At 34.8% G+C, this 14,140-nt stretch overlaps 1 protein-coding gene across 2 annotated transcripts in view; it reads right to left on the reverse strand.

Annotated features, from left to right (window-relative positions):
* Positions 1–1,137: 1,137 nt before the first annotated feature.
* jph3b (junctophilin 3b) overlaps positions 1,138–14,140 on the reverse strand; it is a 170,576-nt gene continuing 157,573 nt past the window's right edge. For both annotated transcript variants that reach the window (XM_072596125.1, XM_072596124.1), the window contains exon 5: positions 1,138–9,350. In XM_072596125.1, coding sequence (XP_072452226.1) covers positions 9,270–9,350 — 81 coding nt within the window. In that variant the 3' untranslated portion in view covers positions 1,138–9,269. The remainder of the gene's footprint in view (positions 9,351–14,140) is intronic.

The raw sequence follows: 14,140 nt of genomic DNA on the forward strand, positions 1-14,140 counted from the left end.
TTAAGGACCTGGTAAAGTTCTATCAAAAGCCTTTTGAAAACAATGATTAATTAACATTTTCTAGTAAGGATGGACAATAACTTTTTTAAAAATTAACTACCCCAGTTTTATTTATTGTGATGTCCTGCATATTAGCATAGAAAATTAACATAGCTCTGAGCTTTAAAAAAATTGCCACTCAAATGGGCAGAAAACCCATCTGATACTTTTAAAAGATAGAATTTCAGATTAATAAGGAACTCAAGAATCTTTTCTTTAAAAAAATTAGAATGATGTAAAAAAATCTCCAAAACATGAGGTCTCAGATTAAAGGAGCTGTTGGTCCTTGTCATGGAGGAAACATTTATATGAAATTTAACAAGAAATATTTTCTCTAGAGCACATAAATATGTTAAACCCACAATCCAAGCCCTTCCAGGATAGAAAATCAATAAGTTGGAGATCTTGAAAGAGATTTGGATGAAGCCTTAAGCACCTGACAGAGGCATATTTCACAATTTAGTGAATTTCAAAAATGAAAAACTTTGGATTCAGTTTACTATCAGGGAAATGATCAATAGCATCTGGACACTGACAACACTAATATGTTTTGTTGAGCATGTCCTGTTCATTTAAGTGCATAGGTCCTTCAAATTTCTTTCACGTGTCTGTTCATGTGCAGCAATGTAATGGGATTGATCTGTGTTTGGCCTGTGTGGGAACTTCGGTGTCGCTGCATTGTCAGGTGACTGCAAAAATCAGAAGGAAGCTTGATCATTGGTCTCTTCTAAAGTCATCATAATGACTAAAACTGTTATTCCTTTGACTTAGTTGAATTAAAAAAAGATGTACATGACAAAGTGAAATAACTTAAAGATGGCAATACAGACATATTGGTAAAGATCCACGAGGGATAAAAGAATAGAGGATATGGGATGGGGTCAGATGCAAAGGAGGAACATGATCATAAGAAACATAAATATTGGCATAGACTATCTTAATCAAGAACAGTTTGTTCTATGTGCAATACGAAGTCTGCGGCTGAAATGGTTTTAAGTGTGTTGCTGGAAAAGCACAGCAGGTAAGGCAGGATTTGAGAAGCAGAAAGAATTGATGTTTTGGGCTGGAGCCCTTCTTGATGAAGGGTTCCGGCCCAAAATGTCAATTGTCCTGCTCCTCGGATGCTGCCTGACCCACTGTGCTTTTCCAACAACATGCACTCAACTCTGATCTCCAGCATCTGCAGACCTCACTGTCTCCTGGCTGAAATGGTTTGTTTGCAGATTTTTAAAAACATAAGCAAATAGACAAAAAAACTTGAGTTAACAATTAATTTACATTCTGAAGGGAGGAGTCACTTCCTGTTGTTGTTTGTTTATGTAATTTAAATGCCCTATAACAATATATATGTGTCACCTTTATACTAAAATTCTTACTGCAAGGTGATATGACATTCTAATTTTTTATAGTTTCTTGTTTAGATTGAAGAATAGAACACTATTTGTCAATCACTACCCAGATCATATTAATGATTTTGAAATGGTGGCACAACATTTGGGATTTATTTATTGTGATTTGGAGGGAAGGAAGAGCAGACTGAAATTAAGGAGATAATTCACATGCTGCATTAAGTATATTGTAAAAAATACATCTGGAGTAATTTATATATTTTACTATAGTGGTATATTTCAATTATACTATCATCAGAGTGATAATTTATCAAGGGCATGGTCAAGTATTGCATTTTAAAACAAATTGTATGCTGTTACTGATGAAATTCAAATTATATCACTTTTTAACTTGGATTTTACTCAACCAGTCACAACAAAATTGCTTGACCAAATCACCTACTTAAATGGATCTCGATTTTGTCCAAACTCTCAACCAATGCTTCCAACAGTCCTATTAAAACATACACTAGAATGGAAGGCTGACTTTAAGCAATTTAAACTGACAATATCAAAAACTCCTAACCCCATACTCCACATCCCTTCCTGATATATCTTCAGTATTATATTTTCAGGCTATGCTCTCATCGCTATCAACTCTTTTTGATCAGCACAAGATCAATCATTTAATATTTACAATTTCCCTGATAATCAAACACAATCCATCCAGGAGTTCTAGCACATCAAAGAATTAGAACAAAAATCTATTCCTGATTTAGTGTGTTTGCTTTACTATTATTATGAACAGTGAATTTCAGAGATTATTATAATTTAAACTTAATTAATTTCTAATTGTACAATTGCTAGACATATCCAAGGACCAAGTACAAGGCAAAAGGAAAATCTTAAAGCTTGTAAGGGTGTCTGCTGTGGCTCAATTGATAAGCACTGTCTTCTGGCCTACATGCAACTCCAAATAAATAACAATATGGTTGCCTCTTAATTATCCTCTGAAATGGTCCAGGAAGCCACTCAGCTAAAGGGCAATTAGGGATGAGAAATACCCTGCCAGTGAGACCCACACCACTCAAAGAATAAAATAAATTCCTTCTTAATTACAAGGCTTCTAGTTCAAGTCTCACACCAAGTCTCGGACACAATAATGAAGGCTGACAGTCCAGTGACGTACTGAAAGAGTATTGTACTGAGGAACACACTGTCTTTTGAATGAGATGTTAAGCCAAGGCGCCATCTGTCTGCTCAGGGGATATAATGATCCCATAGCACTACTGCAGGGGAGTTATTCCTAGTGTCCTGGTCAATATTTATTCTTCAATCGACAACACAAGAAATGGATTATCTTATCATTATCACATTGATGTCTGGCAGGGTTTACTGAGTGCAAATTATCTGCCATGTTTTCCTACATTCCAAAAATGGTTATACTTCAAAAAGTGCCTCCAAATAAGCCTGTTGGACTTTAACCTGGTGTTGTGTGATTTTTAGTTTCAAAAATTACATCAGTCACTGCAAAGTGCTTTCAGATGTCCAATGATGATGAAACATATAAATGCAAAATTTTCTGATTTACACATTTTCATTCAGATCTTACAGTGTGGGCATGGTTTAAACGTCCAGTCAACTGACCAGGTCATATAACTTTTGTTTTTATTCATTCATATATGAGCACCACAGGCAAAGCCAGCATTCATTGTCTATCCTAAATTGCTTTTGAGAACAGTTTTTATACAAGAATAGTAACAGCATGCTCAAATTAATTCTAGATAGACAAGGCAAGCCAACATAAAGCAACATTTGTTAGACATGGAGAAAGTGTGCAGTTGGACAGTTCCTAATGACTCATAGGTCTGAATTGATTAAAAGAATTCTTCATATACAGGAGTAGGGGCATTAGTTGGTGAGAACGATCATGGAAATAACTAACGTGGGTTAGTTAAGAACAGAATAAAGCATTTCTGCCATGGTTGAGATGAAAATGTGTCACTGAAATCCGCTAAAAATATGTGATTTTTAAAATAAAATGCACAATGTTTTAATATTTTCTAAAATTTGATACTTTCCAAAATGGCAAGAACATTTTTGGAATTTTTTAATGTGTCCAGTAAAATTAGTTTGCAGAAGTGGAAAATATATCATAAATATCTTGCAAAAAACATTTTTAATATTGAAGTCCTACTCTGGTAAACCCCAGCATAATGAATGTTGAGAAAATGCTTAGACTAAAATAATACATTTCTGACCCATAATTGGTGTTGAAAGTAATAGTTACCTATGCTTTTAGGAGGAATGAACACTCCCAATTGTAGATAAAAATTGCAAACAAATGGAGTTTTACAAAATGAGAAGGATACTCCATACAATTATCAGCAGAAAGAAAAATTAACATGCATTTAAGAGGACTTTGGTTCAATCAAGAAGGTTCATTGGTAGTATTTTAACCATTAACTTCAGATCTGCTAATGTTTTTATGTGAGTCAAAATACAAAAATGAATTACAGGTATAAGATAAACATATTTCTATCTTGTCAATTGGCAAAGTTGAAACATTTATTCAGGGCTTTGGTATTCTAACTGAAGTAATGTGATGGGACTTGGTGATTGTTCTGTGTCCAATGTTGATTTCAATTTAAAGTAGTTTTTCAAAAAAAATGTGCTATGCGCATGACTGGTGCCAAGGCATAAAGTGGATTTGATAATAATGAATGAATGATTTTATTGTCACGTGTATTTTACAGTGAGAAAAACAGTAAAATACAGTGAAAAGCTTTTCCACTGTCACCACGATCTGGCGCCATTTAATCCAGGTACTGCAGAAAAGTAAAACCAAAAATCTCACTGAACACAAAGCTGGACTTTAGAAAAGATGCTTTCCAGAGTAAAAATCCATAACATGCAGAAAAAAAAGGTTGTTTAACAAACAGGTATCACAACTGTACTTTTGAATAGTTTTAGTCTTCATTGTATTATTTCACCTCTGGTTGTTGGTTGATTCATGTAATAATTTGTAACTAAAAGTAGGTACATTAAATAAATAGACTATTCCACTTGAGGAGTAATACAATGACCATTTAAGTCTGTGAAGGGCGACTTGCGCATTTTTTTTTTACACTTCTAATGCTGGACAAATACCCATGCAGTCCAACTCAATCAAGGTAGCGTTTTACGTAGAGCCTCAATTTAGCCACATGATGGCCTAATTATCATTATTAATGATGCCTGTCCAGTGTGCCCTGGTTCCTTTATTTTAAAAAAAACTAAGACTTTACATGCGGCTTGCCTCAATTTTCTGGTGAGAAGTAATATTTTTCAGTCAAACCAATATCATAGCTAACAGGATGGTGAATCTGCAGAGTCAGGTTCCTTGAACAAGGACAACTTAAAGCTCCTCTGTCTTTACTGTGAGTTATTTTCCATTTATTTAACATTGGGTAGGAAAGTGGACTTTAAAAAGTGATAATACGTAAATGCATAAAGTGTAACTGTAGCTGGATGCACCAAAAACATCCAGTTCCCCCAGAAGAAATTATTTCTAAAATAGAAAAGATTGGATTAATACAATCTAATTTACTTGATTTCTTACTGTTATGTGGGAATATTTGTTTGAAATCTATTAATTGACTGGCACACAATGGTTGCAGTAACATTTATTTCAGACATACTTAATATCGTGACTGGGGGAAAAAATTATAAATATGTTCCTTATAAAGTCAGCAGTAGCACTTGGCTCTGAAGCACAGTGTTGTGAACTTAAGTCCATCCAGGACTTTGGCACATACTGAGAAGTACTGTCATACAATATTAAAGGTGCCACTTTCAGAATGCAATGTTAAGCTGTAATTCAACTGCAACACCATTAAAAAAAAGAACTTCTCTCAATGTTCTCGTCCACATGTACCTCTCCAGCAATACAGCCTATTTCGTCATTTATCTTAGGTGTAGAATGATGGAAGGTGAAATTTTAACGTCTTGTTTTCCTGCACTACAAAAATAAACACCTTACAAAAGTAATGAATTGTTGAAGCATTTTGGGGTATGCAGAGGATGTGAAAAATGCTATGAAAATGCATACTCTTTCTGTCTTTTTATGACTGCTATTTTTTATTGATCATATTTCCAGATGATTTATTCATTGTATTCAACTTTGAATGTTGCCATTTATGGGTTTATTTTAAAAAATCAATTGCCCAGAAGTGTTAATACACATATCTGCAGCAGGTGGGACTTGAATGCAGGCTTCCTGACTAGAGGTAGGGACACTATACAGTGTCACAAGAGCTCTCCTTACTGATTCATGGATATTTTCTAGTCAGAGATGTTATTATATACCTCGAAAGCAGATGGATCTTGAACCCAGGCACACGGCCATTGAACCACATTGCTGATTGAAATGTGTAGTTTGTATATGACATCAGGTGTTACAATTAGTGGAGCTGGATGCTCCATCAAGGTAGGAGTAGTGAAACAGGGTTGGTAAGAAGTGATGCAATTGATATATTTTTTGTTGAAAAGATACATGTGTATATAGGACTGTGTCACAAAGCTGGGCAGGACCTTTATACTTTACAGGTGGTGGATGCAGAAGCCCTATCCCCATTTGTGACAGATACCATTTTTTCCAGAAGTGGATGAGAGAAGGGCATGAATCGTATTGGTGAGAAGCCCAAATTCTGCAGGACCTCTTAAAATGAATGCCAAATTGAAACAGGCACCATTTTAACCAATCCATAGGCTTTAACCCATATTACAGAAGACATGAATTGATACAGTATGTTTTTGAAAGATGAATAATGTCTGTTTAAGTGTCATGATCAGTGTTATATCCCCAACCTTTTGACAAGAAGATGGCAGAAGTTAGAACTAAATTAACAACCTTTGGGGAATTTCTTTGATTGATAGGCCATCTAATATAGTGCAAAGAAAAGTTCCTGCAGCTTCAATTAAAATATTTATTGACATTTCCCAAGGTCTGTTATTATAGCTAAGGTCATTATGAATGCTTGGCTGAGTTTTAAATGAAAAACTACAAAAGCAATTTTATCAGTGGAGGAGCTGAGTTCATATTTTAATTGTCAGTTTAAGTGGAATGCCAAAGGAATAAGCTGCCTTTGAAATGTTCACTGATTAAAAATGTAATTGTTAAAGCAGATTGAATACTTGAACTGATGTAAAATCTTTTAAAGAGTTTCATGAATGGGAGCTTTATCAATATCAAAAGTGTGAGTGAGTGAAACCTATATTTGATTATTAACAGCTTAATCTTTTCATCTCCACATGGCTCCTGAGATCTTCTCACAGTGTATACTGCATGAGTAGCTATGGATGTGGTATGAGCTGCAACAGAGGGGGCATGCGAGTAGGTGAATGGGCCATGATTTGATGCCATGGGTGTGAGAGGTAAGATCTAGCATACCTAAACACTTCTAAATCAATTAGGACAAAGTTCCAGGGAACCAAGACAGGTGTTCTAATTAGTATGTCTTAACAATCTTGCACCCACGTGGCTGCCTACAATCTACTTTGCAGGATTGGGAAGTCAGACTCTATCCCACATCACTACATCCTACATCTCAACTCTCCCCATGCCACCTGCTGCACCAGAAAATTAAGTATAGTGGAATTCATGAAACCAAAGCTTAACTTTCTGACTCAAGGGACATGCATCAGCAGCGAAAACATGGCCCAAATATCTGATGCCTGGTTAGAATCCCATTGTTAATATCTAAAATGGCCATTGTTCTGTGAATAATTAATTACAATGATAATTTTTTCTCTCAAATTGCTAACAGGAATCCAAATAATAAAGATTATGATGATTTAGATATTTCTGCTGTGGCTAATCATCTTTCAATAGTTAACACCTAACTGAAGAATTGTTTATTAAACTTAGGAAAAACTGAATTTCAGCATGATTGTTATCTAATCAAAGAAACATGTATCAATAACAATTCAAATTTTTGTTGGACTACCAAGGCTAAATTTTCGAACTATCCAATTCTTGCCCCAGTAGAGTTGTATCTTATTAATTCTGTGTCCTGTTTGTATTTAAAACTATTGAGAAGTGAACTGACAACCATATCACCATTTCATGCCAACTATAACTTTGGAAGAAGTCTCACATTGCAGTGGTTTACAAAACTATGAAAAATAGTTGACAAGATACATTGTTTAAAAATCAAATGCAAAAGCCATAAAGCCTTGGGGTGGGATTATCCCCATGAAGTTCAGAACCCAAGAGTCAGCCTCAAATGGTGGACAGATATCCATTCTGTGGTTGGAAGCAGTCACTCATTTAAGATTTCACTCAATTTGTCATTAGCCTGGAGCTGTCTCTTCATATAATGAAGAACAACAGGTGGCCTTTTGAAACAGGAGAGCCAACACAAGGCCTTCCAGCTTGAAAGCAGTGGCAGGATGCGAGGACAAGCAAGTAAGAGCACCTAAAGATGCATGCATCCCCTCCCAGATTTTTTTAATTTAGAAAATTAGGCCCCTGCAGGCAGGTCACCATTGTTTGGGGTTGGTCTGTGCCTGTAAACAATGCCAGGAAGACAAGAAGATGTAAACCTCCCTGAAGAGCTGGCCCTAAATCCAGCTATGGAAGGCTGTACTCAGAGAGCTACACTGATGCACATTGTCTCCAGATACCTTGAGGCTCACTGAAAAATTCTAAGTTAAAAATCACACAACACCAGGTTAATAACACTAGCTTTCAGAGCGACGCTCCTTCATCAGGTGATCACAATCACCTGATGAAGAAGCTAGTGTGCTTCCAATTAAACCTGTTGGACTATAACCTGGTGTTGTGTGATTTTTAACTTTGTACACCCCAGTGCAACACCGGCATCTCCGAATCATGAAAAATTCTAGTCAGCCTTCAATAATAGTCTTAACGAGTTACCCAACACCCTTCCTCCTTTCACTCCTGATCTGGACTCCAGGTAATTGGCCCAGGTGCAGCTTGGAGCCAGGGAACTAGCACGTCTCCAACCACATAAGTTTCTGGACCTACCCACTTCTGTGTCATACCATAATAGATCCAAAACTCTCTTTCTGGATTCAAAATTCATCCAGTAAGCCCTGGAATACCTGTGTGATGTTGAAGATGTATATTTTATCATGTCTGGAAAATTATTTTTATTTTAAATATTGTGAAATAAATTTCTGAAATAGTCGACTTGGAGCCAGGAATATCTGTTACTTCTTAATCTTTGAATTAACAAAACAGTAAATTACAGATTCTGATTTTGTTTTGGTGCAGAAATAATACCTCTTATGCAAAAGGTAAAATATTCTCTATTGCCCTTTAAGCTACTACAGTCTTCAGAAGAATATGTCTAAAAAACTGGATAAAGGTTATGGAATAGGTATGAGTGAACCTAATGAGTTAATTTCTGTGGCATTGTCTTGCGCAGCTTATTTTAATCAAAATACTATGAATGTTTCCACAACAATAAAAAAATTGTAGTTTGAAAATTGACTTGAGTAGACCAACAAAACAGTATACTGTAAACTCAGTGTCTCAAATACATTCAGAATAAATCCTCATTGATGACCAAAAGGACATATCAATGTCTTAAGTTTCTTGATGTCAGAACTAAGGTCATGTTACCTTCCTCCTAGTTTGTTTACAGTTCTTCTCTTCAAACATTGCACGTTAAATTGTTGAAGTAATGGGGAAGCATATTTCACCATTCTGTCATGCCACAGAGCTATTTTATTTATGCCATTAATTTTGACTAATCAGTATTGTTATCTAGGAAAGGCAAAGTGTGAAGAAGTTGACCGTGTTCTCAGTAAAAGCTGACTTTTTCAGATTGAAGTACACCAGTTTTCTTTTATGCAATTTCATGTTTTCTCTTATTTAAACTGACAAATAGGCATTCAAATAAAAAAGTGAATAAACAAAATGGCGACACTGATGTTTAGCAAAATCACCATAGCAACCAGAATAGGATTGGAGCCCTAAAAGAGAAAAGAAACAAATATGAGACACAGTAATTAATCATTGCAAACAATTTTTTTATTTTTGAAGGGAATTTAGCTAAAGTTTTCATAAATAGAAAATGATAATTTTAATAGCAGAAACATCTCAATGATTAATACTCACCACTGTCAGCCTTCTATGAAGTAAATACTTTCAAAGAATTAGAATTAATCTGTATATATATATATATATATATCTTGACTTTATTAGTGTTTCATTATTTAAACAATAGCATTCAAAGGAAAGCAAATTAGAAAATAGAGGGAAAGTTACTCCTAATGTAAAATACACAAATGTCACGTCTTCTCTGTTAGTGACTGACTACTATTGAATTACGTGTCAAAGCCTTTAAGTCTGATGATGATCCTGTTAATTATAAAGAAAAATAACTTGCACTTGTTTTTTATGGAAAGAAAATTTCATCCTTCCTACCCTTGGAGACCTTATGCTGTTTCGAAGAATGAAAATCTAGAACGTTGTCTTAATGATTTCATACATGCATGTGCAGTAATTAGTATTGATCCAATTCTAATAGTGTTGTGTTTCTTAAGTGTCTCTTAATATCTTAATAAATGACGGTGGCCTAATATTATATTAAACTATGTCAAGGGAACATTGCTGTATGTAATATTATTATTCAAAGCCTTACATTTGCAATTCTTTGCCCCAATTTGCAATCATGAACAATTTTAAAGTCACTGAGATTTGGATCGGGATGCCTATTACTCCTTGTGTGATTTCCAGCTCATTATTCACCAAATAATTTTTCTGCAGCTTCAACTGGGGACCAGACTTGTCATTTGCATAATTTAAACAAAATACAGGTGATGTGCCTCAAATAGGTCTTTTGGAATTAGATTGGTATTAAGCGTGAAGCTATTTGGACTGTTTTTGGTTCACTACTGTGCTGTAGCACAGAGCGTTTTCTCTTGGATTCCTAAACCAACAGGCTAAGAAATAGGAAATATTTTACTGCCTACATTTGTTCACCTTATAGGCATGTTCATGACTGGTACATGAAGGGATCGGGGTAAGACCACTTAATAAAACATACAGCTTGTAGAACATAAGACATTTAAAAAAGGTATATATGTCTCGAAGATAAGAGGGAAATAACTTTACAAATGACTTACTACAAAAAATAGTCAATGTCTGAGTTGCCATCAATTATTGTGACAAATACTTCATGTCAATTTTTAGACTGTTTGAAGAATATATTAGTATTGCAAAGATTTTGTGCAGTTTTTAATGAGCAAACTAAACTCTACATTAAAATCTGTGTGATGCTTCTATTATTGGCCTGTGTGGAATATGAAGATATAGCTGACAAACTGTGAGTTCCCCATCTATTTGTCCCTTGTATTCTACACTGAAAATTAATTCATAGTGAAGATAAGGCAATGATATCATTTAATAATGTTCCATGATAATAAGCATGTTAAAAGCTATTTGCCTTATACAGGCCGTACACCACCATCCAAAAATAATTTATTATGTTCTACAGGAGCTTAGATTAAGCAGTTAATGCAAGGTATTGAACCTGAGCCTGGATTAATCAAATCATTTCAGTTAGCCTTTGATGATACAATGAAAATAAAGTTGTTTGTCAAAAACAACTCCATCTGTTTAGATATATAATACCATTAAAAGCCAGATGTTCCAATTTCATAGCAAAAAATTATGCAAGTTTTTTTCCAAGTGATGTAATCTTACTGAGCTGCAGGTAATTCAGTCTAGTTTATATGCTTCTACTTAAATTCTGGGAATGTTTAATGAAGGTATAAGCTGTTGCTAGGTAACTACTGAGAAAGCTAATGAGATGGCAGTATTTAATGGCTCAGCAGGTCTTAGGCACCAAAGTAGTTTTGTTTCTTAAAATGAGCATAATGAAGGGTTGGAGAAATAGCCAGAGTACTATATTAAACTGAATATCAGTCTGCATTTATATTTTATCCTTCAGATATGTATTGAATATTTAATAATCCTTATGCTGATTTTCATAGACATATTAATATGAATAAATGATGATTTAAAAAGAACATTCCAGGCAACTTCTAGAAACTGATTACAATTTAGCAAATGGAAATCTATGGCAGAAAGGGGTTATTTGGCTCATCATGTCCATGCTCAAATTTCAAATTTTTTAAACTGTTTTTGCTGTTATATCAACTCTATCGCAGTTCTATAATAGAAGAACTGTATTTAACCTTCTTATCATTAACTACCTTATTACACAGTAAATATTGTGTACATAATGCATTTATTAGATAAAACAGAAAGAATTTGACAGTGATTCGGTCAAGTGGGTGATTGTAAATTGTAGCCCAGTTTAGAGCTCCTCTTTTCTTTCTAATCCATTAAATTTATAACTGGCTTCTTAATCCCTTTAGCTCTAATGAATGCCTACTCATCTGAACCAAATTCCTGTGGTTATGTAATCTACTCCAACTCTCTAACAGAAGTAAGATGAACTTCATTATTGTAATGAAACAGAAGTTTTTCTTCTGGAAACAAAATATATGTGGGACATATGCCAATCTCAAATAACCTTATTGCAAGTATAAATGGATTGGACTTGGAGAAAGGGAGTACAATTCCAAAGATTTTAGATGAAACCAAATTGTTCTAATATAGTAAATAAGGAGTAGGCTCGTAGCAGAATTCAGGACAAACTGGTGATGTGGGTGGACAACACATGGCAGTTGCAAGTTTAATGAAAATAAGTGTGAAAATATGAACTTCGAAAGAAACAACATGGAGAGACAGTATAATATAAATGATGTTGTTTTGAGGGGGTTGTGAGAGCAGAAGGATCTATGGATATATATTCACAAATCTTTGAAGGTAAGGCAATTTCATAAAGCAGTGAGGAAAACATGTCAGATATCAGACTGTAAGTAGGGACATTAAATTTAAAAAATCATGCTAAATTTCTACAAGTAACTGTTTTAGCCTAACCTGGAATACTGTGTGCTATTCAAAACACCACCCTATGAAAAGGACATTAATGCCTTGGAGGAGGTACAAAGGAGGCATACAATGGAAAAGGAAATTCATTTATTCACACGGAGATTGGAGAAATTGGGATTTTCTCCTCAGATCAGAAAAGAGGTCACCTAATACCCTATTCAAAATTATGAGCAGTTTTCTTAGAGAAATCTGAGAGAACTGGTTTCCTTAGTGGGTTGGGAACTAGAGATATAAGAGCTAAAGGAACGAGAAAAGAAATCTTCACACAGAGATTAAGATCTGAAATGTACTGCCTAAAATTGGGATGGAATCAAATTCCATAGCAACTTCTGAAAGAATATTGGACATCTAATTGAAGAAGACTAATTTACAGAGTTATGTGCAAAGTCCCTGGGGTGTGGGACTAAATTAACCAACTCTTTCGAACTCCCAGCCAGTGAAGCCAAGTGGCCGCCTTTTGTACTTAAAAGATTCTATGGTTCTATGAGATGCATACTTATCAGGGTTATATTAACATTAATTACAACTCCACTGATGGGACTTTGAAGAAGCTTGAATAAAATTTTCTTAAGCAGGCCAAACTAATTGACGTATTAAAGGCATAGAAGGTTTTAGTATACAAACTTCTTTTTCAGTAAATTTGATACAGTAATGTAATATATCTCTATTGTTTTGATTTTTATGGAATGTTGAGAAGCTCCGAATTCAGATACATGATGCAAATTTGAGACAACTAGTCGAGTCACAACTAAACCATTAAATATAGAATGTGGCCAACTGAACAGTAAAATGCATGCTAGTTATTGGATTGCACCTGCTGGATTATTTGACGGATCAATAAGTATTTGTTCATCAGTATTTCACATGATATGAAGCATAGACAGATAAATGTAGTTGAGGAGCACATTGACCATAGTGGAACTGAATTGATAAACAGTGTCAAGAGGCAGAATCACAGATAAATGATTTATTTAACAGCTACAGTCGAGCCTTTGCCAACTCTCATTTGTGAATTAAAAGTCTCACCACATATTAGCACTATATTTGTCAGATGCATGTGATCTTTTACAAGCATACAGTATTGCCTTTTCCTTTTAAATTTTACATCTTGCTGTTAAATTGAAAAAAGTTTAAATTCTATTACGTTCAGCAATTGTATGTCTTCTCTTAAATTTATTCAGTGGACCATTTTCCAGCAATTGTATATTTTAAGTAATTATTTGTTTTAAAGGTTCTTGACTTCTTGCAGAGAGTGCGTTTTGTTTTTAATTACAGAATTATTCCACATAAATTATGCAAAGTAAAATTATTCTTCAACAGACAGTTAAATGGCAACAAAAGATTATTGCTGACTGAATGGAAAATAACATAAAAAGCATTAAGCTTTACTGAATTTCTAGAAAATATCTCGGACTTGCTTTTGTGAGGGTTAAGTGGCAGAGCTACTATCCCACATACAATGGGTAACTGAATATGTTACTAAGGGTCAGTTAAGCCCAATTAAAGGAAGCTGATTGGGACTTTGGAACCAATACTCCAGGAAGCCATGGGCCTATCTGCCTGCTTGTGTGTGGTAGGAACTATAGTTGGGCTCCATTCCTGAGTGGTAACCTGATTGCAGTTTTTTAGTTTAAGCTATCGAGATATTGGAAAGAAGCCACCTCCATTTTGAAGCATCCTTTCTCTTACCTACTTTGCATTGCAGCCTGTTTCTTCCAAGCTCAGACTGACTGTCCAACCTTGAAAGTCCACCCACTGGCTTAATTGAATGCTTGGCTCACCTTCTGGATAATGTAAA

This window comes from Chiloscyllium punctatum, chromosome 26 (genome assembly GCF_047496795.1).
Source record: "Chiloscyllium punctatum isolate Juve2018m chromosome 26, sChiPun1.3, whole genome shotgun sequence".
Classification (NCBI taxonomy): Eukaryota; Metazoa; Chordata; class Chondrichthyes; order Orectolobiformes; family Hemiscylliidae; genus Chiloscyllium; species Chiloscyllium punctatum.